Raw genomic sequence first — 26,814 nt, 5'->3', positions numbered from 1 at the left:
TTTATTTAACCGTTCATCCATTGATGGACATCTTGGTTGCTTCCAGCTTTTTGCTATTGTAAATAGAGCTGCAATAAACATGGGTGTGCATATATCTGTTCGTGTGAATGCTCTTATTTCTCTAGGGTATATTCCGAGGAGTGGGATTTTTGGGTTGTATGGTAGTTCTATTTCTAACTTTTTAAGAAAATGCCAGATAGATTTCCAAAGTGGTCGTACCATTTTACATTCCCACCAGCAGTGTATAAGAGTTCCAATCTCTCCGCAGCCTCTCCAACATTTATTATTTTGTGTTTTTTGGATTATGGTCCATTTTATTTTTATTATTATTTGTTTATTGGGCTTTAGGTGAAAGCGTAGAGCTCAAATTAATTTCTCATACAAAAATTTGTACACATTGTTATGTGACCCTTGTTGCAATCCCTGTAATGTGACCATATATACTTCCTTTCCACCCTGGGTTTCCCGTGCCCATTCAACCAGCTCCTATCCCTTTCTGCTTTCTCATCCCGCCTCTGGACAGGAGTTGCCCGTTTAGTCTCATGTATCTACTTGAACTAAGAAGGATACTCTTCAGAAGTATTATTTTATGTTTTATAGTCTACTCTAATCTTTGTCTGAAGAGTTGGCTTCGGGAATGGTTTCAGTTCTGGGTTAACAGAGAGTCCGGGGGCCTTGTCTTTGGGGGTTCCTCTTTTCTAGTCTCAGTCAGACTGTCAAGTCTGGTCTTTTTATGTGAATTTGAGTTCTGCATCACACTTTGCTCCCGCTCCATCAGGGACTCTGTTGTGTTCCTGTCAGGGCAGTCATTGGTGATAGCCGGGCTGCTATCTCGTTCTTCTGGCCTCAGACTTGATGGAGTCTCTGGTTTATGTGGCCCTTTTATCTCTTGGGCTAGTATTTTCCTCGTGTCTTTGGTGTTCTTCACAGAAACACATGGTTTTTGGGTTTTTAAAACAATATGTTGTATACCTTGTCTATAACTTAACAGTGAATCTTGCAGATTTTTCTGAAAGTGCTAAATGGTATTCCACAGAATGGATGTACTGTAATTTAGGTTTTTAAAAAATAAACGGACATTTGGGTTATTTTTAATTTTTTAATATTTAACTTAATGGTGCATTGAGCATTCTTATAGCTGCCTTTTTGTGCACATGTATGATATGTGTAGATAGACAGGGAATTGTTAGGTCACAATGTATGTTGTCACTCAATTTTAATAGATATTACCACTGAGAAGGCTTTACTAGTATTCTCTTCTACCGAAAATTTGAGGTTACCCTTTTCTCCCGAATGCTTGCCAACACTTTGTCTTGCATAGCTTTAAGATTTTCACCAATTATTTTTGTAACTGGAGAGGAAACTTTCATGTTCCTAAAAAATAAATTTATCTTCGTTCTTTTGCTTATTTAACAATTTGAAGTAGACTGCAAGTGATAGACAACAGCATGGATAGTGCTTAGAAGAATTACTTTGTAATCGTTTTTCTGGTTTTAAAATTAACGTTTGTGTAGTATTAAGGGTTCAGAATTACATAAATACAGAAGTTAAGAGATCTCTGTAATTTCACCCTCAAGAAACAACCATTGTTAAAACTGGTTACATCAATTCCATTTTTTTTTTTTTTTTAAGTTCATTCATGTCCAGGTCAGTATTTAGAACTGCCTGGAGACACTTGGTGGGTTAAGTGTTTGGGCTGTGGTGCCAGGCTGGGTTTGAATGCCGGTGTTATTATTCACTGTGAGACCTTGGGCGGGCGAGTTACCACCCTTCTCCAGCATTCAATTTCCTCATCTGTTAAATGGGATTTGTTATTACAATATCACTTTGAGGACTGAGGTGCCCCGACCCAAACTAAAAAACCAAACCCACTGTCCTCGAGTCGATTCTGACTCATAGCAACCCTATAGGACGGTAGAACTGCCCCATAGGTTTTCCAGAGAGTGGCTGGTGGATTCAAACTGCCAGCCTTTTGGTTAGCAGCCAAGCTCTTAACCACTGTGCCACCAGGGTGCCTGACCCAAGCCATGGTATTTTCAGTTGCCTCATATGCATGCGAAAGCTGAGCAGTGAATCAGGAAGACTGAAGAATTGATGCCTTTGAATTACGGTGTTGGCGGAGAATATTGAATATACCACGGACTGCCAGAAGGATGAACTAATTTGTCTTGGACGAAATACAACCAGAATGTTCCTTAGAAGCGAGGATGGGGAGATCTTGTCTCAAGTACTTTGGAAGTGTCATCAGGAGGGGCTGTTCCCTAGAGGACGACATCATGCTTGGTAAAGTGGAGGATCATCAAAAAAGAGGAAAACCCTCAACAAGATGGATTGACACAGTGGCTGCAATAATGGGCTCAAACAAAGCAATGATTGTGAGGATGGCGCAGGACCGGGCAGTGTTTGTTCTGCTGCACATGGGGCTGCTGTGAGTCGGAACCAACTCAGCAACACCTGACAACAACAATTATTGCAGTGGAGCTGTTCAGCCATATAATGTGCTTATTACTTGGCCCTCGATAGAAGGTGTTCAGTATTAATAATAACACCAGAAACCAAACCCACTGCTTTCGAGTCGATTCTGACTCATAGCGACCCTGTAGGACAGAGTAGAACTGCCTCATAGAGTTTCTAAGGAGCACCTGGTGGATTTGAACTGTAACCTTTTGATTAGCAGCCGTAGCTCTTAACCACTGCTCCACCAGGGTTTTCATTAATAATAATAGCTCTTATTATTATTGTCATTGTTGTCTTTGCTGAGAAACTTCAGCCCTGATGACACCCGTTCAGTGTGGGTACAGTGGGTAGTGTGGTGCCCGGCTTTGTTGGGCACGGAAGATTCAGCACGGAACTCATGTTTGGTGCTTCTCATGGAGTCAGCCGCTGGGCAATGCTGGCACCAGGCCTGGGAGCTTGCTGGAGGGGAGCAGGTGGTGTGGGTGTCCCTAGCGGGGCTGCAGGGGATCTCTAAAGTTGTGTGCTTTGTATGTATTTTCTAAATTTTCTCCCTGGAACATGTTCTACTTTTTATAATGGGGGGAAAACCCTAGTAAATGATACCTGTTTATTTTTGGAAAATCTGCCTGTAGTCTTTTACACAGTCCCTGCTATCTTTAGAAGTCCATTGGTGTTATTTCATACCTCACTATAAGTCTCGGAATAACATGTTATTTCATACCTCCCATAATATTGCAGGTATTATTCCCTTTTTCCAAATGAGGAAACTGGGCTTCAGAGGGGAAACCTACTTAAGGTCGGCCACACAGCTAGTAAATAGTAGAGCTGGGTTACAAGCTAGCTAACTAAGTTCTTTTCTCTGTGCCGTGTTGTCTCTTGTAAACCACAGGTCATAGTTAAGTTTTCCGGTGGTGGACCTTACCCTCCCAGCCACAGCCAGGTGTCCAGCCTGGCCTGCGTTCCCCACACTGTCTTTTGCACGTAAGCATTTGCAGTGATCCGTAGCTCCTGCACACTTCCCTTGATGATTCTGTATCTTTTTACATACTATGTGTCTGCTGGTTGCCCTGCAAACTCCGATTCAACCTCCACTGCCCTGCTCAGGCACTACCTCTATGAAGCCTTGCCCAGACCACCACCCCCAGCAGAGTTAGCTCCTCCCGCTGCTGCTGCTGCTGCTGCTACTGTTCCTGTTCCTTGTGCTTGCCTTTTTTTTTTTTTTTTTGCAAATGTCGCACTGGGTTGCGTTTACATGCTGTTTCCTGGCCAGACTAAGGTGTTTTGGTGTAGACTGCCTTACCCTTCTTGGTGTCTATGTCGTATTGCTAGGCACCTGATAGGTGCTCAAATGCTTGAAGTAAACATTTAAAGTACAGGTGTGTGCTCGGGAAGAGGTTACACGATAAGCCACCATGAATGTATTCTACTTTCACCCCTCTCTAATTCATTGTCTGCGTAGCAGCCCCATAGATTTTTGTTTTTAAGTGCACACCTGATCCTGTCATGATCTTGCTTTTAGGATCAAGCTAAAAATTTAGCATGTTCTATTGCCAAGCTCACATACACTTACGTGACAAGGCCAAGGCCTGTTAGATTCGAATGGTTCAGGTACAATGAACCACTTTAATGTTCAGGCAGTTTATTACTTACATGCACAGCAAAAAGAAGGCAGAGGTGCCTATTGCCTGGGTCCTAGTCTCATACACCAAGAACAATGACCCCAGAGCACCAGGAGCCGATGACTGGAGTGCCTACTGTCGCGTCCCCATTGCTGAGGCGCCGCATAGACCGCAGCTCAGTGGAGTTGCATTCTGGAGCTCTGTTCTGAGGGCATGGAACAGGAAGCACCGTGTCTCACCAGAACCCAGGAGGCGATGAGAAACTGTCTCCTGACAGCCTCGCAGGGGAGACAGGGAGGTGGTGGGAGGTGGCTTCATGGCAGCTCCCTAGAGGCTTGCCATCCATTCCTGGGAATCACAAGATACTCCAAGACTCAAGTGAGCCACAGCTCAAGGTTGCTAGGGTGCCGTGGCAGAGCTCTTCTCCTACACCTGTAAGATCCCTCGTGATAGGTGGCTCTTTCTTACCTCTTCAGCCTTATTTTCTGCTATTTCTACTGTACTTGGCTCGCTTTGCTCCAGCCAAACTGGCTCTCTCTTTCATCTTCCATTTACAAGTGCTTTCCTGCCACAGGGCCTTTGTATGTGCTCTACTCTGCCTGCCAGGTTCACTGGGCCCCTTCCCCTAAACCCCATTTTATTAGCCTGACTAACTCTTAGTAATGCTTCAGTTCTCAGATTAAACACTGCTTTCTTGGAGAAGCCCTTGTCCCGGTCTAGATTAGGTCCTCCTGCTTTATGCTGTTATAGCAGTTTAACTTTTCTTTCATAGACTTCTTTCTATTATTTGCACATTCATAGACTTCTTTTGATGATTTGCATAGTCCCTTGAGTGATTGCTTGGCATCCGTCTTCACCAAGCTGTAAGCTCACAGGGGCAGGGACTGTGCTGTCTTGCTCATCTCTGTAATTCAGTCACCGCAGCGCAAAGTTCAGTGCTGGATAAATACTTGCTGGATGAATCAATGACATCTTAGTTGAAATTGAGGTGGTAGTGTGGTAGAAAAAGCACTGAAATGAGAATTGGGTGGCTTGAATTCTGGTCCTAACTGCTGTTAACTGGGTATGTGACCTTGGACATTCGTTTCCTCATCTCAAACGAAGAAATAATGTTTGGTGATCTCAGGGTCACCTTGGGTTCTAATAGTCTGTGATTCTAGATGAACCATTCAATTAGCAGAGCTCTAGAGGGATGGGAAGGAGCCCTGGTGGCACAACATTTAAGAGCGCAGCTGCTAACCAAGAGGTTGGTGGTTCGAACTCACCCAGCCACCCTGCAGGAGAAAGACCTGGCTATCTGCTCCCGTAAAGGTTACAGCCTAGAAAACCCAATGAGGCAGTTCTCCTCTGTCACACGAGTCGGAATCAACTTGATGGCACACCACAACAACAGCAACAGAAGGATGGGACCTACTTGACATCTCCACCTGGATATCGGGTGGGAAAATGTCCACAGCCAAACTCCTGACCTCACCCCAGGCCTGCTCTCCTGTTGCTGTCCCCATCTCACTTTATAGCAACTCCATTCTTCCAGCCACTCAAGCCAAAAACCTCAGTGTTGTCATTCTTGAATCGCCTTCTCTCACATCATTTGGCCAGTTTGTCTGCAAATCCTATTATTGCCTTCAAAATATATCAGACTCCAACCCTTTCTCACCACTGCCACCGTGACAGCTCTGATCCAAACCACTGCATCTTTCACTGGACTGTTGTGCTGGCCTCTACCTGCCTGATCTCCCTGCCTCCATCTATTCCATGTGCAGTAGCCAGAGTGCTCCTTGTAAAGGAGTCAGAGCATGTAATTCCTGGTTAGAAGTCTCCAGTGGCATCTCCTTTCAGAGTAAAGGCAGAATCCCCACTATGGGTTCAAGGCCCATACATCCCGATTCTCTGTCACCTTCTGGTCTCACCTCTTACCACTCGGCCCCTGGTTTATTCTGCGGCAGCCAGACTGGCTTCCCACTGTTCCTTGAGCACAACAGACACCACCTCACTTTAGGACCCTTGCATTTTCTCGTCTGTCTGGAATTCTCTTCTTCAGATACCTGTAGGTTGGCTGGCATCTTTTTGTCAGGCCATTTTCCACATCAGCTTTTCATCAAAGCCTTTCCCAACTATCCTTTTGAAAACTGCACCCTCCTTTTTTCCGTTTTGCTGGGGTGATGAAAAAGTTCTGGGGCTAGATAGTGGTAATAGCAGCTGCGCAACATTGTGAATTTACTTAGTGCACTGAATAATACACTAAAATGGCTAAAATGGCAAATACTATGTAATGTGTATTTTACAATGTAAAAAATAATGTAGACTAAAAAACCATCAGAGCGCGTTGCTCCGAGTAAGGTATCCATAGATTAGAGTTGTTGTTTCGGTCACATACACGCACCACACCCAGTGCCTTTGGATTACAGTGTAAATGTGTGTGTGTGTGTGTGTGTGTGTGTTTGCAAGCCCATGCGCTAAGGTTCCCTTTAGCGTAGAGCGTCCTCTGGCCAATATTTGCGTGTTGCTAAGGCTGTCTCTCTAACGTGGCCTCAGGAGAATACACTGGACTTTGAATGATGTCCTCCTTCCCTTGTGACCAAGGGACCTTTGTAGCTTTCATAATTAGCATTCTCTTGATCTGAAGTTTTTTGTTTTTAAATGCTTTTTATTGCTGAAGAAACACTCCCTTTATTGGCAGGCTGAGTTCTTTTAAGTTTGTGCTTCTTGGGACATAGAAGAGGATTCCAGAGTCTAGGGTAACCCCTGAATCCTGTGGCCTACACCGCCTCCTGTGGCCCACACTGCCTCCAGACCAGAGAGTTGTTTCTTTGTTCTCCCCTGGATTGGGGGGCAGCAGAGGTGATGACAGTGGCACCAGGCCTGGCATGCAGTGGGAGGCCCTCATCAAATGGCTGTTGGGTGAATAAACTCCATACCATCCACATAACCTACTACAGCGTAGGAAAGCCAGGTGCTCCCACATGTTATCCCAGCCAAGCCTCAGGATAGCCCTGGGGGATCAGCAGAAAAAGTGGTACTTCAAAAAACTTACTTAATTTTATTTTTTGTTACTCTTATTTTATGGAGTAAATGATTGGTAGCCTGTTTCTGAAACAGAGGGCCAGGAAGCTTCTGAAGAGAGTAATGAAATCATCGTTTCTTTACCAGTAAGGTCCATTTCCTTCCTGTTTACCTGTTGTACTGTTGGCCTTCCACTTGGTTCTTTGAGAATCTCATGGAAGGTGAGAGAGAGACAGACGCACCACTCCCGAGAACCCGTTACCTTTATTGATTAGCATTTAGTCACCTTGACAGGCATCTGACAGGCACCTGTGGGTAGACGGAGGTTTGGGAGCCTCTGGTGTGGTAGACAGAATGCTGAACAGAGAGCCTGATAACGCTCTGCTGATGCCAGTGCGATTTTGAGCAAGTTCTTTGGCTTTGGCATCTGTAACCAGTTTTTTTGAACTTGAACTCAAATACTGTTTTGTTTGAGCCCGGAGAAGGTCTTAGCCTCTTTCTCCCTCTCGCACAAGTAAACCTGAGGATTCGTATGTGTACGCCTTCGTGAGCCTTTTGCCTAGCTTGTATGATAGCAACTGTAACACTATAGCGCTTTTTGTTTTCATGTCTATCTTAGCCTGCCAGGTTGTGATCTCGAGAGTAGGGACCATATGGTAGCGTTCGAAGTCAAGTATGGTACAGTAGGCTTTCCTGGACAGTGAAAGAGGAAGACAGAAGAAGAACTGGTGCGTTTGGATGGTGGTGTCGGCAAGGAATACTGAACGTACCGTGGACTGCCAGAAGAATGAAGAGATCAGTCTTAGAAGAAGTACAACTGTAATGCTCCTTAGAAGCAAGGACGGTGAGACTTCATCTTTACTGTGGACATGTCATCAGGAAAGACCAATCACTAGAAAAGGACATCATGTTTGGTAAAGTACAGAGTCGGCGAAGACATGGAACAATGAGATGGATTGACACAATAGCCACAACGATGGGCCCAAACATGTCAGGGATAATGGGATGGTGCAGGACCCAGCAAAGCTTCACCTTTTACCCATGAGATTGCTGTGACTCCAGCTGACTTCACGGCAGTAGCAACAACAGACTTTGCTCAGGTGTGCTGTAGCGAACAGGGTACAGGTGTGCAGAGATAATGACCACCCCCCCCCCCCCCCCCCGCCAGCAACTGAGCCTGCCACTTGGCTCCCAGCAGCAGCTGGCTCTGTTTACCTCCCTGTGATGTCCAAAACGTGCTATCTTGCTCATGGGAGTTAACTTGAAAACCTTCGGAAGCCATGTAGTAAGTAGCAGTGTTTGGTCCCTAGGAAGGTGTTCCTGGTTAAATGAATTAATGACTGAGGTTGACTAGACAGGTTATTCTACTTTATAAGTGAATAAAGAGTAAATGATTTGACTAGCGGGAGGGCTGCTTTCTCTGATAGTGCACTGTGTTGCGTTGTGTGTGTACATCCTTATATATGGTTGCCTCTTCACCTCTGTGTATAAGTGGAGGTGACCAGCTATACCAAATCTGTTGCCGTCAAGTTGATTCCAACTTATAGTGACCCTATAAAACAGGGTAGAACTGCCCCATAAGGTTTCTAAGGAGCAGGTGGTGGGTTTGAACTGCCAGCCTTTTGGTTAGAAGCCGAGCTCTTTACTGCACCGCCAGGTCTCCACATTGAGGTGAAGGCTATGATTAATCTAGAAGGGCCTGCACTCTGGGGGATTTTTCTCCTTGGTACAGATCCGTTCTGACATTACCACGCTTTCCTTGGGGCCTTTGGGGAATAAGTAGGTTTATCTGGTAGCCTGCTTGCTGGGGAGGAGTATTGATAGACTGAGCTGGAAGGAACTTTGGAGAACATCTAGTCCTGTAGTTCCCAAATGTGGCTGCGTATCGGAGTAACCCAATAATCTTTTACCGATTCTTAGGCCCCACCTCAGGGATTCTAAGTGCAAGGTTTGGGGTGGTAGAACCTAGAATCTGGGTTTTTATAAAGCCTCCAAGGTAATTTTGATGCAAACAGAACAAACAAATCTGTCTTGGAAGAAGTACAACCAGAATGTTCCTTAGAAGCAAGGATGGCGAGACTACATCTCACATACTTTGGATGTGTTATCAGGAGGGATCAGTCCCTGGAGAAGGACATAATGCCTGATAAAGTAGAGGGTCAGCAAAAAAGAGGAAGACCCTCAACAAGATGAGTTGACACTGGCTGCAACAGTGGGCTCAAGCATAACAAAGATTGTGAGGTTGGTACAGGACCAGGCAGTGTTTCGTTCTGTTGTTCGTGGGGTCTCTATGAGTTGGAATGGACTCGACAGCACCTAACAACAACAACCCATTTTACAGAAGTGGAAAGTGAGGCACAGAAAGGCTAGATCGCTCGTACAAAGCACATAGTGATAGAGCTGAGAGCAGAGGCCAGATCTCCAGACTCCCAATCCCTGAATGCTCCCCGTTGTCCCCCACCGCTTCCTGTCATGGGGCAGCGGGGGAGAACCTTACACTTTGCCAGACTGCACACAGGGAAATGACCCGTGGGCAGGCACACCTGGTTCTTTGGCTCTGTGAGCATGGTGCCTGCGCCAAACATTGGATTGCTCAATTGGAACTCAAGGACAAAAATACAGCAACAGTAGGGGACTGAAGCGCTCTCTAAAGCAGCTGAAAACAGCTTGTCTGTCAGACTCTTTAGCCACACAATATCACCTTGATACAAATTTGGGGAATTAAAAAAAAAAAAAAATCTCAACTCAGGCTTTTGGTTTGTTTGTTTAATACTTTTGGACATTTTCTTCCAGTCTTTTTTCCAGTGTATGTTAGTTTTGCAGCATTGTAGTCAGTTTGTACGTGACTTATGTCCTGCTTTTTCGTATGTTATCATATGATAGGCAGTTTTCTGTGTTGCTGCTGCTGTGGGTAGGTGCCGTCGCGTCAGTTCTGACTCGTAGTGACCCCATGCACAACAGAACAAAACGTTGCCCAGCCCTGCACCGTCCTCAGTCATTGCTGTGTTTGAGTCCGTTCTTGCAGCCACTGTGTCAGTCCATCTCATTGAGGATCTTTTTGTTTTTTGCTGACCCTCTGCTTTCCCAAGCATGATGTCTGTGCTGCTACTTAGTCTTTAAAACTACCGTTGCTAATGGGTGGGAAATTTATACATCCATGTGTCACCGTGTTGAACACTTAAGCTGCTTTCAATTTTAAAATAACCAACCAGTTGCCATTGAGTTGATTCTGACTCATGGCAACCCCATGTGTGTCAGAGTAGAAGTGTGTTCCATAAAGCTTTCACTGGCTGATTTTTTGGAATTAGATTATTAGGCTTTTTTTCCAAGGCGCCTTTGGGTAGACTCACACCTCTAACCTTGTGATGATGAATAATGCAGTGAACTTCTCAATACATATAATAACATTTTCATATTTAGATTTTGTTTTTTAGGATAGATTCTTGGATACGGGGTAACTGGGTCAAAGAATATGGGTGTTCTCGCAAGCTTCCTATCGACAAGCTGTTTTACAAAAAGGTTGAACCAGTTTTCTTTTGCTCGGCAGCAAGCAGCCTGCAAGAATATTTATATCTTTGGTTCTGATCATTTAACTCTTAATTCAAAATCTTGGCTACAGTCTTTATAATTATAAAAAGTATTACATTGAGTCATTTGTAAAAAATTGTGGAAATATAAAAAAATCAGGAAGAAAATTTAAACCATAATTCTATCACACAGGTTTAATTTATAAATACTACGCTTCAGTCGGCATCTTTTTCTGCACCTGTTTGCCTAATTCATTCTTTCTTTGTCCTAATCACAAAAGGAACTCATGTATATCCTGTAACATTTAAAAGGTACAGGAATACTTAGCAGAGAAAGTAAAAGTGCCTGTAATTCCACTTTCTAGAGATAATTGCCGTGAATAGTGTAGGCGTGTTCACGTTTGTCAATTACTAGTATGTTACAGGAGCCCTGGTGGCACAGTGGTGAAGAGCTCAGCAGCTAACCAAAAGTTGGCATTTTGGATCCACCAGGCACTTCTTGGAAACCCTATGAGGCAGTTCTACTGTGTCCTATAGGGTCGCTAAAAGTTGGAATCGACTCGATGGCAGCAGGTTTCTTATGTTATTGAAATGGGCCTATGACATGATACTGTTTGACAATTATTTTTTTTTCACTGAATGTGTCATGGAGGGTTTCCATGCCAACACAGGTAGCTCTGTCTTATTCTTTTTAAATGGCTGTCACAGGCGTTGCATGGTGGGTGACCCAGAGTATGCTCAGTAAGCGCGCTGTTCATGGACCAGCTGGGTTTTCCTCTTAAAAACAGTGCCACAGAAAGCATCCTTGCCTGTCTTTCTGTTCGTTTGTATGAGTGTTTTTATAAGATAGCTTTCTGGAAGAGGGAAATTGGTCAAAAGGTACAAGCAGTTTACATTTTAATAGGTATTGCCTCATTGTCTTTCAAAAATGTTGAATGTGTTTACACTGTAACCGAAAACATCTGACACTGGTAACTTATTGATTTTTCTCATTAACCGTTTGATCTTAGAAGGTTAACTGAAGCTGCCCTACATCTGACCCTGCTCAGTAAGGAGGAGCTAGTTGGTAAAGTAGAAACGTCATTCATTCCTTTCACTGATATTTATGTAGTACCTCCTGTGTATCAGACCAGGAATTTAGTAATAAATAAAGACACAGTCCCTCCCCTTGTGGAGCTGGCAAACCAGTGAAGACAGACATCATCTTGTGAGTGAATGTCAAGAGGAGGGAAATGGGCTTATATAACCAGAGGCTCCAACTGGACTGGGAGGTCAGGGAAGGATTCCCTGACAAAGAGAAATTTACTTAGACCCGAAGGTTTAATGGGAGTTACTTAACCAAAGGGCAGATTGGGAGTGCGAGTGGGCAGAGAACATTCCAGCCAGAAGAAACTGCATGTGCAAAGGCCCTGTGGCAGGTCCCTTTAGAATTTGTATTGACCAAGGAGGTTCAGCATGTTCTATATCCTTAAGGAAGGCAGCTTCTAAAATAGTCAGAGACCAGATGGAGGAGATTTCCTCCTGCCGGAAATCCATAAGCAGAAGAGGTTTCAGAGGGGCGAGCAATTTTCCAAGGTAAATTCCAACAAATGGCAAATAATCTGAAGGAGAGAAGAGACAGGCACTTGAAGAAATCAGCTTAGATTTTTGAAATGACTTAGCCAAAGTTGGAAGAAGGGCAAGTAACGGAGGAAGAATACTAGAGTGCTGCAAGAATTCATCAGAAGGGGTCAGGAATGCCAAAGCCCCAGGTGAGCTAAGGCTTCTGGAAAATGCTCATCAACCAAGAGGGCCTTGAAAGCTCTGTTTGCAGTAAAGAAAACAAGAAAAACAAGCGTGTTGCTTCAGATGTGTCCAGAAGAAACCCCATGTTTTATATCTATCGTCTCTGTGGAGGAAAATAATATAATATAACACATATTGAACACTTAAAATATGAGCAGCTCTGTGCCAGGAGTTTTGGGTAGGTTATTTCATGTGATAGTAACACTGTGAAGTTGCTCTCCATTTTATCTATGGAGAAGCTAAGGCCTGGGGAGGTTAAATGACTTGCCCAGGGCCACAGCAGGCAAGTGGTGGAACTGGGTGGGGTGATTTGACTACAAGTCTTCAAATTGAACCATTAAACTGTGCTGCCTCCACACGGGAAAGGGTGGCCTGTGTGAGGTAAGGGAGAATGAGCGGCCCAGAATCTAGCAGAATCCAGAAGAAGTGCCATCTCAGGACCAGACACATGCTTGCATCCTGGATTCACTGCTTACCAGACGTCTGACGTCTGACTTGTCCTCCCTGGTCTTCAGCTTCCACATCTGTAAGACGGGAATACAATTACCTTGCAGCGTTGCTATGAGAATTCAGCATTAGGCACAGAGAGTGCTTGGCACAGAGCAGATGCTTAATGAACAATGACAGTTTTCATTTTTATCCTAAGAGTGGGAGGGAGCAGCCATAGCCTAGTCTTTATGTTCTATGTGAGATATATGTCGTCCATGAATGAATGATACTTGGTATCCTCGCTCTTGAGGTCCCTATACAGGGTCAGTGTATTAATATTGTTGAGCTCTCCACAGTTCACAGTTATGACATGTATGACATTTCATAGTACTGCTCTGAAGCAGATAACAAGAGTGAGGTTTCACCTTTTCATGACCTGAAAAACTGAGGCCTGGAGGAATTAGTGAATTGCCCAAGGTCCCACAGCAAGATAACCTCTTTTATTTTTTGTTGAGATAAATAGATAGATCGATGAGGGAAGCAAGTGAGAGAGGGTGTTGATTTCGGCAAGGCATCCAACAGAATCAGACTGTGCTTAACAACAATGCAGAGAAATGAGGGCCTAGTGACAGTTTGGTTAGGTGGCTGTTACAACAGATTAAACAGCTAAACCCGAAGAATATTACTACATAGATCATTGATGGTTGGCCTGACCAAAAGTCTGTTCTGGTGAGCCTGGCCTGGCATGGGTTAACATGCGTGCTGAGTCTTGGACAAGCCACGTGGGAACCATGGTTCTTGCATTTGTGGCTGACACACACTGGGAGGGCCGGCCTGTCAGAACACGGGGTGACTGGAGCAGGATTCCTGTGGACCACCTGGGGCTGATGATGAAGTTCATTCGAGATTGAGGTAGGGTCTGCATTTCGGTTCCAGAAACCAAGTCCACAAGTACTCACTGGAGGAGCTGGCTTAGGAGCCATCATTGAGGTGTTAGGTATCTAGAGGTGATGTGTGGGTCACCAGTGAGGTGGGCTATCATAAGGCTGATGAAAGTCTAGAATAAAGGGGGGGACCATCCCAGTACCCTCAGCACAGGGCATGGGGTTGGAAACTTGTCATGTAAAGAGATTGTTGAGACACCTCAGGGCTGACCATGGCCTAGGAACGAGGAGACTTAGGGAGGACAAGGTAGGTAGCTGTCTTCAAATATTTGAGGGAGACTGAGTCATTGGCCTGGGGTGGGCCTGGGTATATCTTTTTAGCAAACTCCTCTGGAGGTCCTGGTGGATCTGAGGTCTGGGAACCATTGTCCTGTGCTGGGGAAAGGTGGGCTTATTGCATGTGGCCCCAAGAGGGCAGACCCCAACTGAAGAGCAGACTGCAGGGAAGCAGAGTATGGCTGAATATTCAGAAATTATTCAGAAATGGGCTGGGCAGTCATGGGGAGTGATGGACTCCCGGCGAGGGGTGTTCAGACTTAAGAATATGTAAGCTCTTTGACAGAAAAAATGACTGTGAACACTCGTGTTGCTCACGCTTCCTAAAAACTCTCTTCCCATCTTCATTAATATGTAGAACGAGCTGTCCCTTGTGTGCATGTTCCTCAGTCACACCACACTTCAAGTAGTCAGTGCCTCTCCTGGCTAGTGGCTGCCATATTGGACAGTGCTGATCTAGAACCAGTCATCCTCACAGCAAGTCCTCTTGGACAGTGCTGGTACAAACAGACATTTTCCCATAGTCGGGAAGCATCCTGATTAAGAATTAACACTATGAGGTTTCTCTCCATTTTATCTCTGGAGAAACTGAGGCCTGGGGAGGTTAAATGACTTGCCCAGGGCCGCAGCAGGCAAGTGAGTCAGCTGACCTGGGTTCTGGTCCCACTTGCTACCTTGTGGCCTTGGTCACTCAGGCTCTGGAAGCCTCAGTTTCCTCACTTGGGAAATAGAATAATCATAGGAGTGACTTTGCTGGGTGGCAGTGAGGACTAGGTGATAGAATATACGCACGATGCCTGGCAGAGCGCTTGTCTCAGAGTAGGCGCTCGATAAACGCTCTTCCCCTGTAAGTTGTATTCTGTGTGAACATATTCTTTTGTCCTTATAGTTTGCTTAACTGTTCCCCTGCTGTTGGGAATTTGGGATTTTACTTTTTCCTTAAACTATAATTGTAATTCCAGTGTATTGTTTTGCCTGCTGGGCCAGAGACTACTATTGTTACACTCGTTTTAACGTATAAGGAAACGGGCTCAGGGCAGTTAATTTACAAAAAGAAAGAGATCTGTATGTAGACATTGGAGAGGTGTCTAGAAGGTATATTGATAAATGAAAAAAGCAAGTTGCAGAACAACTTCTATAGTTTCTCATTTGTGTGAAAAGTTGAGGGGGCTGTGCATGCTTATAAATGCACAGGGGGCAGTAGTAGATGCCATACTAAGTATTTTATATATAACCTCCCTTATCGCTCACAGTAGCTCTATGAGCAGTGGATGCTTAGCAATGTTAAAGTGCCCACAGTTACTCAGACTTGTACCCAGTTCTCTCGAAGGCCAACCTTATGCACCCAACCCCTTCCACTGAAGTAGAGGGGGTGGCCTTAGCTGCAACTGAAATGTATTACGTTCTTCCTATGCATCAGGCATTGTTGAAAGTATTTTGATATGTGGATTTGGAGCTGGAGCGCCAGCAGGTCTGAAGTCTGCATTGGGGAGCTCACTTTTGAGTGGTGGACTAGGTGGATCGGTGGTTAGAGGTGCTGTTTCCACTGTTGGGTGACCTGGTCTGTGGACTTGTATTGGGTTCAGATGCTGAGGTTGGTGAGATTTGGATTTAGTATCCAGATGACCTAAAGAAGGGTGCCTGGGACAGTGGCTTTGCCTTTTTCTTTACCTAAGTGTACAGCCCTTTAGGCAGTGAGCACACCTAGAAGGGGAGCAGCTGTCCCTGTCCCTCTGTCATTTGTTTGGATTTGTTTATTCTTTCCTGGTCACAACGTGCCCTGTGAAAGTTGTCACCCAAAGTTTTAAATTAACTAATACAGGACGTGGAACGAGGGATGTCATTGCTGATGTCACATGGATCTTGGCTGAAAGCAGAGAATACCAGAAAGATATTTACCTGTGTTTATTGATATGCAAAGGCATTCAACCATGTGGATCATAACAAATTATGGATAATATTACAAAGAATTGGAACTCCAGAACACTTAATTGTGCTCGTGAAGAACCTGTACATAGACCAAGACGCAGTTGTTCAGACAGAACAAGAGGAATACTGTGTGGTTTAAAATCAGGAAACGTGTGTGTCGGGGTTGTATCCTTTCACCATACTTATTCAGTCTGTACGCTGAGCAAATAATCCAAGAAGCTGGACTATATGAAGAAAAACACAGCATCAGGGTTGAAGTTAGACTCATTAACAACCTGCGATCTACAAACGACACAAGCTTGCTTGCTGAAAGCAAGGGGGACTTGAAGCACTTAGGGATGAAGATCAAAGACTGCAACTTTCAGAATGGATTACTCATTAATGTGAAAAAAAAAAAAACAAAATTCTCACAACTGGACCGATAAGCAACATCATGATAAATGGAGAAAATATTGAAGTTGTCAAGGATTTCGTTTTACTTGAATCCACAGTCAACACCCATGGAAGCAGCAGTCGAGAAATCAAATGATGTTAAAAGGAAAATATTAGTCCAAAGGACTAATGGACTGCATGAACCATAACCTCCACCAGCCTGAGCTCAGAAGAACCAGATGGTGCCCGGCTACCACCACTGACCACTCTGACAGGATCGCAATAGAAAGTTCTGGACGGAGCAGGAGAAAAACGTAAAACAAAATGCAAATTCACAAAAAAAAGGCAAACTTACTGGTCTGACAGAGACTGGAAAAACCCGAGACTATGGCCCCAGACACCCTGGTAATGCAGAACTGAAACCACTTCTGAAGCTCACTCCTCAGTCAAAGATTAGACAGACCTATAAAACAACCAATAACACACATGAGGAAGAGCTTCTTAGTTCAATCGCGTATAGAAAATGGGCAACACCTGCCCAAAATCAAAGACAAGCAGGCTGGAAGGGACAGGAAAACTGGGTGAATGGACACGGAGAACCCTGGGTGGAAAGGGGGAGAATGCTAACACATTGTGGGGATTGCAACCAATGTCACAAAATAATATGTGTATAAATTTTTGAATGAGAAATTAATTTGTGCTGTAAACTTTCACATAAGACCCAATAAAAGAAAAAAGAAACAACATTGCTTTGGGTATATCTGCTACAAAACACCTCTTTAAAGTGTTAAAAAACAAAGATATCACTTTAAGGACTAAGGTGCGCCAGACCCAAGCCATTCACTTCATATGCATGCAAAAGCTGGACAGTGCATAAGGAAGACCAAACAATTGACGCCTTTGAATTATGATGTTGGCGAAGAATATTGAATATACCATGGACTGCCAGAAGAATGAACAAATCTGTCTTGGAAGAAGTACAGCCAGAATGTTCCTTAGAAGCAAGGGTGGTGAAACTTTGCCTCCCGTGCTTCGGACGTGTTGTCGGGGGGACCAGTCCCTGGAGAAGAACATCGTGCTTGATAAAGTAGAGGGTCAGGGAAAAAGAGGAAGACCCTCAATAAGATGGATTGATGCAGTGGCTGCAACAGTGGGCTCAAACTTAGCAACAATTGTGAGGCGGCACAGGACCGGGCAGTGCTTCGGTTTGTTGTAGATGGTTGCTACGAGTTGGAACTGACTCAAGGGCACCTAACAACAGCAACAAAACAGGCCCCGTCATCATGATCTATTGCTGCATAACAAATTACCTCAGAACTCAGAGGCTGGGAACAGTAACAAACGTCTCTCTCGCACAGAGTCTGTGGGCCAGGAATTTGAGAACAAACTTGGCTGGGTGGTTCTGGCTCAGGGTTGCTCAAGAAGTTGCAAACAAGATGTCAGCTGGGGTTGCAGTTATCCGAGGGTGTCCACTGGGCCAGAAGGATTCACTTTCAAGGTGGCACACCCACACGCCTGGCGAGGTGGTGCTGGCTGTTGGCGTGAGGCCCCTGTGCCTCTCTAGGTGGGCCTCTCCCAGGGCTGCTTAAATATCCAGCCAGCATGGCAGCTGCTTCCCCCAGAGCAGTGAGAGAGAGAGTGGCCTGCGCTAGGCAGAAGCTGTCCTTTTTATAACCTAATCTCAGAAGTTGCATAGCATCGCTTCCACGACAGTTTGTCCATTGGAAGCAAGTCAGCGACTTTGCCACACGTTCAGGGAGAGGGGAATTAGGCACTACTTGAAGGGAGGAGGGTCTGAGAAACATCCAAAGGTCATGCATGAGGTTTTCTTCATCCATTCTTCCGTCTATTCAACAAATATTTATTGAATTTCTCATATGTGCCAGATCGTTCAGATACAAAGATAAATAAGGCTTGATCCCAACCCTCAAGGGGCTTGTGGTGCAGGTAGAAAAACAGCCACAATTTAGGTAGTGCTTTGGGAGCCCCTGGGTGATACAAATGAGTCACGTGCTCAGCTCCTAACCAGAAGGTTGGCTGTTGGAGTCCATCCAGAGGCACCTTGGAAGAAGGGCCTGGGAGGTACTTCGAAAAAATTAGCCATTGAAAACCCTATGGGGCACAGTTCTACTCCGACACACACAGGGGGGCCACCCATGAGTTGCAATCAACTATCCGGCAGCTGGTTTTTTAGCAGAGCTTCAAACTGGTTCATCTAATGTAGATTCTGGTTCAGCATATCTGGGGTGGAAGCATTGGCATTGGCTGGAAATGCAAATTTCTCAGCAGGGGTTCGAACAAACAGGTTGGAATCCCTCTGTTTTAGGTAGTGCTTTTTTTTTTTTTTTTTACAACTTAATGGGCGCTCTGGTGGCACAGTGGTTCAGAGCTTGGCTGCTAACTAAAAGGTTGGTTTCGAATCCACCCACTGCTCCTTGGAAACCATATGGGGCAGTTCTACTTTGTCCTATAGGATCACTATGAGTTGGAATCGACTCGCCAGCAACAGGTTTGGTTTGGTTTTACAGCTTAATGAGGACTTTCACAACTGTTCTCATTTAACCTCCTCAGTAGCCCTGTATGATCACTGGAAAAAAAACAAATCCACTGCTGGCGCGACTCACAGCAACCCCATAGGATCTCCCGAGCTGCACTGTTTATGGAAGCAGATTACCACATCCTTCTCCTGCAGAACCACTGGTGGCTTTAAACCACCGATCTTCCGATTAGCAATCGAATACTTTAGCCGCTGCACCACCCGGGCTCCTTGTACGATCACTACTGAGTATGATCACTAGAGTGGGTTGTTTCCCTTTTTCCCATATCCTGTATCTGACTCGACGGCACTGGGTGCTGGGTTTGTGTCTAAGAGGATAGAGGATTTGCTTAAGTTGATACAACTTACGAGGTAGAACTTGATGTTGACCCAAGCGATTCTAAGTCCCTTGCGCTTTCTCGTACCCCAGGCTGTGTTCCTGGTATCTGCTGTTAATCCCTGTGCTTCAGGTGAGGAAACCGAGGCTGCAGCCACTGAATAGCTCTTGACACTTTAATTCCTTGCTTTTTTCACCGTACTGAGCTATTCTTCCTGAGTACTCTATTGACAGTTGCTGTTATCTGTCTTCTTGCAGAAAGCCCTGGGTGTGCGGCAGTACCATGTGGCCTCAGTCTTGTGCCAACGGGCCAAGGTGGCCATGAGCCACTTTGAGCCCAACGAGTATATCCGCTATGACCTGCTAGAGAAGAATATTAACATTGTCCGCAAACGGTAAGGCTGCGGGTGGGAGCTTGTGGTGACTGCTGACTTCTGCTGCTCCCTGCCCCTTTTAGAGGCAGGCAGTGTAGAAAGCGATGGTGAGGGGTGGTTGGTGGTGGTGGCAGGATCAAGGCACTTAGGGTATGGAGGTTCCAACTAAGGAAGGCATTCCGGATTGGCGGTGGAACTTCTGGCTGCTGTGCCAAGGCAGAACCATGTCATAGGAGCCTGGGATGTGGGCCATAGGGGAGGTCTCTGGCTCTGTGGTGCTGTGGCCTGAGCCTCCCAGCCACCCTTCCAGGACAGGCTGCTGACCCTGGGCCAGCCCTGTGGGAGCTGTGAAGCCCAGTGGCTGGAGAAGCATTTGTATTTCCTCTTCAGTGCAGAGTCACAGAGGAGAGAGCCCAGGCCTGAGACCTGGAAGACAGCTGAGGTTAGATCTAGAGCATGCCTGTTTGTCTGGGCCTCACTTTCCTCATGTGGCAAAATGGCAGTCCTCTTTGCCCTGCTGCTCTCTCATTCACTCAATAAACAGTGAGCACCTCCTGGGCGCCAGGTACTGGGTCAGATGCTGGCACTAGAAGCATGAATAAGGCTCCACAGGAGGATAGGGCACTGTGGGCTGATAATAGATGCCACCCAGCCCTGCTCCTGGAACTTGAACGACTACAGGCGGGGCTGTGCGGAGACCAGAAAGACAGGAGCATACCTGCTTACAGCCAAGGAGCAGGCCCAGCTGGAGAAGCAACTCGCCCAAGGCCACACAGTGAGTGAGTGGTAGAACCTGGCCTCTGTGCGCTTGGCCAGGGCTCTCACCAGTGTCCCACACTCCCCTTGTTGCCCCTTTGCTTTCTCTTTACTGATAACCTCACTTCAGATTGTTTTTTTTTTTTTAAAAAACAACTTCATGAAGATATAACTCATATACCATAAAATTCACCCATTTAAAGTATACAATTCAGTGTTTTCTAGTATATTCATGGTACTGTGCAAGCATCACTACCATCAATTATAGAACAGTTTCATCATACCAGAAAGAATCTCTATACCCATTAGAAGTCACTCCCATTTCCCCTAGTGCTCCCAGCTCTAGATAACCACTGATCTACTTCTCACTTCAGTTTAAGGGGAAGGGCTCTCATAATCTTATCTCCAGCCTCCTGTCTCCTAGTTAGAGCAAGGCTGGAACCTTCGTCAAGGACAGCTGTGATAATAGCAGCTTCCTGAGTGTCGCTATGGTCTAGGCACTTCACATGTGGTGTTTCTGTTCTTCAGCACTGCCCCTGTAGGTTGTTGTTACACCCCCTCCGTTTTGTGGATTAGGAAGTAAACACGAGTGTCAGGTGGAGGTAAGCTCATCCATCTACTGAGTAGGTGAGCCCAAACTCAAACCCACGTCTGCTCCCCCAGTGCCTCCCAGTGTTTGTGCTGTAATCTTGTGGTTATCACCTAGGCTGCACGTTAGCAGCAGCTGGAAGCTTTTAAAACTACCAAAACCTGGGCCCCACTCCCGGAGATTCTGATTTAAGTGGTTTAGTTTGTGAACCAACAGCATCAGCATCACCTGGGAGCATCAGCTGGTTAGAATTGCGAACCCGAGGCTGCACCCCAAGCCCACTGAGATGGACTCTGCAGCTGAACAGGATTCCCAGGTGACTTGTGTGCTCATCACAGCTTGAGCAGCAGTGGCCAGAGCCCAACGAAACCAAAGCCACTGCCATCGAGTCGATTCCTACTCATAGCAACCCTGTAAGACAGTAGAACTGCTCCATGAGGCTTCCAAGGCTGTAATCTTTATGGAAACCGACTGCCACATCTTCCTCCCGAGGAGCGGCTGGTGGGTTTGAACTGCTGACCTTTTGGTTAGCAACCAAGTGCTTGATAACTGCGCCACCAGGGCTCAGTGGCCAGGGCAGTGGTTCTTGGTCTTTGCTACATATTAGAATCATCTGGAGATTCAAATTCCCACCACCGGGCCATACTCCAGACTGGTTAAATCTGGGGGCGGGGCTAGGCATCGGTATTTTTCAAGTTTCCCAGTTGATTCAGACGTGCAGTCAGGGGTGAGAAGCACTGTTCCCATCAACACAGGACTTGGTTCAAATGCTTTTTTCCCACGAAACAATATTTCATTTAGCCTTGGAGCTCTCCAACCAAAACTTAGTGGAAAATGCTGGATTTTCCTTTAGCTAGCAAAGGCACTCTGGTTGCTCTCCACCGTGCACAGGAGATGGGCTCTGAGATAACTTGACAAAGAAGTATTATTTGCAATTTAGTCTTTAAAAAAAAATCAACAAAAACCTGCCGTTCAGACTGGAACCATTCCCAAAGCCAACTCTTCAGACAGGGATTGGACTGGACTGTAAGACAGAAAATGATACTGGCGAGGAGTGAGCTTCTTGGCTCAAGTAGATACGTGGTGGGTACCTCCTGCCTGGAGGGGAGATGAGAAGGCAGAAGGGGACAGAAGCTGGCTGAATGGACACGGGAATACAGGGAGGAGAGGAGGAGTGTGCTGTCTCATTAGGGGGAGAGCAACTAGGAGAACATAGCAAGGTGCGTATAAGTTTTTTAATAAGAGACCAACTTGATTTGTAAACTTTCAATTAAAACACAATTAAAAAAAAAAACTTCTTTAAACCATTGGGAGTTTTTTAAGTATTCATTTTGTTAGTAGAATTAAACAAGAAAAATTTTCCTTTGCCTATTTAATTTAAACCCTGCACTAACCAGAAAGGCCAAATAACTTTTAGCATTTCCAGATTAGCTTAGTCAAGGGAAAGGAGCCCTGGTGGGCACAGTGGTTAAAAGCACTTCGCTGCTAACTGAAAGGTCAGTGGTTTGAAGCCATTCCACGGGAGAAAAGACCTGGTGATCTGCTCCTGTAAAGATTGCAGCCTCGGCGGCCCTATGGGGCAGTTCCTCTGTCCTGTGGGGTCGCTGTAAGTCAGAATCAACTTGTCAGCATGCGACAGCATAGTCGAGGGAATGCTTGTTTTCGTTGGCCATGGAACAGTGGTTCTCAGTTAGGGGTGGGAGGGTCGGTGCTCAGTTTTGTCCCCCCAGGGAACGTATGTGGCAATGCCTGGAGACATTTTTAGTTGTCATAACTCAGGAGAGTGCAAATTACTGGTATCTAGTAATCTGAGGCCAGGGATGCTGCTGAACATCCTACAATGCGCACAGAACAGTGCCTGCTACAAAGACTGGCCCGGCCTAAAACATCAGTAGCGCCCTGGTTGAGAAACACTCCTCTAGAGAAGGGCAGAGAGAGAGGCTGTTTTTAAAAAAATCATAATGGATTAAAATGGGTTTAAGAAATTCCTAAAGGACAGAGGCCTTGCTGGGAGATGCTTCCTTCACCCTATATCTGTAATGGAAGGGGCCCGATCCTGTTCCTGAGAGCTGGGTCTTTGTCATCCTGTGAAGCAGAGGTACAGAAGGACATAGAGGACCCATTTGCCATCCTGTGTTAAACCTCAAGGAAATGTGAAGATGACCTTTTCACTAGGCTTTGTCGTCGTCAGGCATTTTTATGTAACTTCAGGCATCACCGTCAAGGTCTTGAGTTTTTAAGCCCATGTGCTATTTTTCGTCTCCCTGGGGCCCAGAAAGAGGGGCCTGCTTTGGGCAGTGAGTCATGGCCCACACACCTGCCTTGGAGGTGCTGCTGCCAAGGGAGCAGGCTGTACCTCAAGCCAGGGCTTTTTTTTTTTTTTTTAATTTGTTGTTGAGACTATATACAGTACACAGCAGGACATGTACCAATTCAACAATTTTGACAGGTACAATTCAGTGACAGCGATTACATCCTTCAAATTGTGCAGCCCTTCTCACCCTCCTTTTCCAAGTTGTTCTTCTTCCATTAGCATAAACTCACTAAGCTCCCTATCTAATGTTTTGAGTTGCTGTGATCGATTTAATCCCATATAGATGGAGCTTCAAAGAGCACAATGCTTAAAGAAGACATTTTTTACTAGTTAAGCTAAACTATTGTTTAGCTTTAAGACTTCAGGCGATATTTTTGGCTTAAGGTTTAAAGATTATCTCAGAGCAATAATTTCAGGAGTTCATCCAGCCTCCATGGCTCCAGAAAAATCTGGATTCCATGAGAATTTGAAATTCTTTCTGCACTCTTCCCCTTTTGATCAAAGATTCTTCTACCGAAAATGTTCAGTAATGTTACCCAGGTACTGTCCAGTTCTTCAGGTCTCATGGCAAAGGAGGCAGTTGTTCATGGAGGCAAGTAGCCACACCCTGTTTCTCCTATTCCTCACCTCCCCCTTCCTCTGTTGCTCCAGGTGAATAGAGACCAATTTGTACTTTTGATGGCCACTTGCAAGCTTTTAAGACCTCAGACACTATGCAATGAACTAGGAGGTAGAACAGAAGGACTAAGCACAACGTTAAGGCCAGGGCTATTTTAATTCAAGGTTCTCAGACTTCAGAACTATGGGGATTTTCAGAATTGCCAGTTGATCTGCTGGTACCTGCATACCCAGCACCTTAGGGAACTCTTGCTCCCTCCCACAGGGCTAGGCGAAACTGGGGGCGAGGGCCCAGGTAGGTGGGAAGAAGTTTCCCTACTTTCCCAGCAGAGTCACGTTGGTGGTAACAATAACTCTAACGATGGGATGTTCACTCCAGGCTGGGCCCTGTGCCAAGTTCCCACGTGTTACTGAGGGACAGTGGGTTATAGACAGTAGAGCCACACTCCTTGGCTCCTTGCCTTCTGGCTCTGCCGCTTGCTAGCTTTGTGACCTGGGGCAAATTACTTCACCTCTCTGTGCTTCAGGTTCCTCATCTGTGTTGTGAGAACCAAACAAGCTGCGTGTATGAAAGTGCTTCAGATGACACTAAGCTGAGCTGAAGCCTGCACTGTAACACTGATCTGTAGTGACAGCGGGTCAGGGGCCGCTTGGGGATGGGGGCAGGAGGGAGGGATTAGCACAGGGAACTTTTCAGGGTGATGGATATTTTAACTGTTGATTGTGGTGATGACTTCACAGATGTGTACTCATGTCAAAACTTAAAAAGTGTGCACCTTAGGTTTGTTCAGTTCATCGTATCCCAATTAACTATACCTTAACAAAGGTGTTTAAAAAAAGTAAGTACCCTATAAATGTTAGCTATGGTCTCGTTAGGAAACCCTGGTGGTGTAGTGGCTAAGTCTGCTAACCGAAGGGTCGGCAGTTCGAATCTACCAGGTGCTCCTTGGAAACTCTATGGGGCGGTTCTACTCTGTCTTATAGGGTCGCTATGAGTCAGAATCAACTCGATGGCACTGGGTTTGGTTTTATGGGGTGGTCTTGTTACAATTCAAAGCTGGATTTTAGAGCTAGGTCAACCCAGCTCTCTGAGAAGGACAGTCACTTACCTGGCTACCACAGGGTTTTGTGAAAGGACTGGGTCTAACCCAGCGCTCCCTGAGACTTTTTTCTTCTCGGCCTCAAACACTAGAGGATGGCCTACTGGGTGGGGATGGGACTCGGCTGCTTCCCAGGAGGCCTCAGTCTGGTGGAAGCTTTGAGAATGGTGGGAGGCAGAGCACGTGGCCAGCAGAGGGTGGCTGTGTCAGGCAGCGGAGGCGCTGCTTTGCCAGGTGGGCGGCCCATTGGTGTGGCAGCAGCAGTGTATCGTCAGGAAGCTTTAAGATGGGTGGTGGAGTGCCGACCGGCCCGAGCTCAGTCTAGGTGGGTAGGAGGCTGGGCCCGAGTAGCACAGAGGAGGCTGGTGCCAAGGAGGCGGCTGAGTCCTGGCGGGGGCTGCGCCACTCCAAGGGCCAGGCTTGGATGGCCACTTTGGCCCTGATGAGGAAGGGAGGGGCGGGACCACAGGGCAGTGGAGTCTAGAAATGGAGGAGGTGCCTAGGTGTCTGCTTTTGAGAGCTGACAGCCACGCCTGTCTTCATGGGGTGAGAAAGAAAGGTGGACAGTGGGAAAAGCTTCAGCTTCCGTGGGTTCCACCTAATAGGGTAGCAGCGAAGCATCCAACACTTGAAGTGGAGGGCTGTGGAGGAGGACTGGGTAAGGGGCTGGATGGATCCTCTGTGTCTTAGCAGGGCTGGGGACGCAGGGGGGGTGGTCATGGACAGAGAGAAGTAGAGGCTCCAAGGTGCGACTCTAGTTGTGCACTGAAGCTGGAGACACCCTGTGCTGAGTCTTTGTTTCCTCTTGGTTGTTTGCTTCAATGACAAGGGTACAGTGAGGGTTAAATGACAAGCTCTACACATAATAGGTCCTCATCAGGCAATGGCAGTTAGTGTGCTGGAAAAGCAAATCGCCTTGGGAAAAGACAACCCTGCCACCTCTTGTGATGTTGTTATTCACTTATTGGTCACTTAATTTTGAGCACCTAAGCAGTGCCAAAGGAGCCCTGGTGGCACAGTGGTTAAATGCTTGGCTGCTAACCAAAAGCTTAGTGGTTCAAACTCACCAGCTGTTCTGCCAGAAAAAGATGTGGCAGTCTGCTTCCATTAAGGTTTATAGCCTTGGAAACCCTATGGGGCAGTTCTGCTCTGTCCTACAGAGTCTCTATGAGTTGGAATTGCCTCAATGGCAACAGGTTTTTTGGTTCAGGCTGAGTGCCAGGCGCTGGGCTGTGTGCTGGTTGTACTGCAGTGACCAGGACTAGCAGTCCCTACCATTTGGACACGTAGTCCTGCAGTACAGGGTTCCTCCCTGCCCACTGTCAAGGTTGCCGCGTGGGCAGAGATGGGGTAGCTGTGGGCTGCGGGACTGCACGGCTGGTACCAACCCTTCTCTCTCCCCGCAGACTGAACCGGCCTCTGACCCTCTCCGAGAAGATCGTGTATGGCCACCTGGATGACCCAGCCAACCAGGAGATTGAGCGGGGCAAGACGTACCTGCGACTGCGGCCAGACCGTGTGGCCATGCAGGATGCTACAGCCCAGATGGCCATGCTGCAGTTCATCAGCAGTGGGCTGCCCAAGGTGGCCGTGCCGTCCACCATCCACTGTGACCACCTGATCGAGGCCCAGGTCGGGGGCGAGAAAGACCTGCGTCGCGCCAAGGTGAGCTAGAGGGGGTGGGGCAATCTTGGCGGAGAGGCCAGGCCCTCTGGAGAGAGCATCCCAAAGCGTCGCCACCAAATCCTAACTGACGCTTTGGTCTAGTCTTTTTTAAGGAATGGTTTTTGTTCTTTTCTAATTCTATAAAGACCATTTGCTCAACGAGAAGACATTAGAAAAAACAACA

At 46.2% G+C, this 26,814-nt stretch overlaps 1 protein-coding gene across 3 annotated transcripts in view; it reads left to right on the top strand.

Annotated features, from left to right (window-relative positions):
* ACO2 (aconitase 2) overlaps nt 1-26,814 on the top strand; it is a 60,725-nt gene that overhangs the window by 14,295 nt on the left and 19,616 nt on the right. For all 3 annotated transcript variants that reach the window (XM_064283448.1, XM_010599304.3, XM_064283449.1), the window contains exons 2-3: nt 19,473-19,609; nt 26,372-26,630. In XM_064283448.1, coding sequence (XP_064139518.1) covers nt 19,473-19,609; nt 26,372-26,630 — 396 coding nt within the window. The remainder of the gene's footprint in view (nt 1-19,472; nt 19,610-26,371; nt 26,631-26,814) is intronic.

Source organism: Loxodonta africana, chromosome 4 (genome assembly GCF_030014295.1).
Source record: "Loxodonta africana isolate mLoxAfr1 chromosome 4, mLoxAfr1.hap2, whole genome shotgun sequence".
Classification (NCBI taxonomy): domain Eukaryota; kingdom Metazoa; phylum Chordata; class Mammalia; order Proboscidea; family Elephantidae; genus Loxodonta; species Loxodonta africana.
This window is presented reverse-complemented; position numbering and strand designations above follow the sequence as displayed.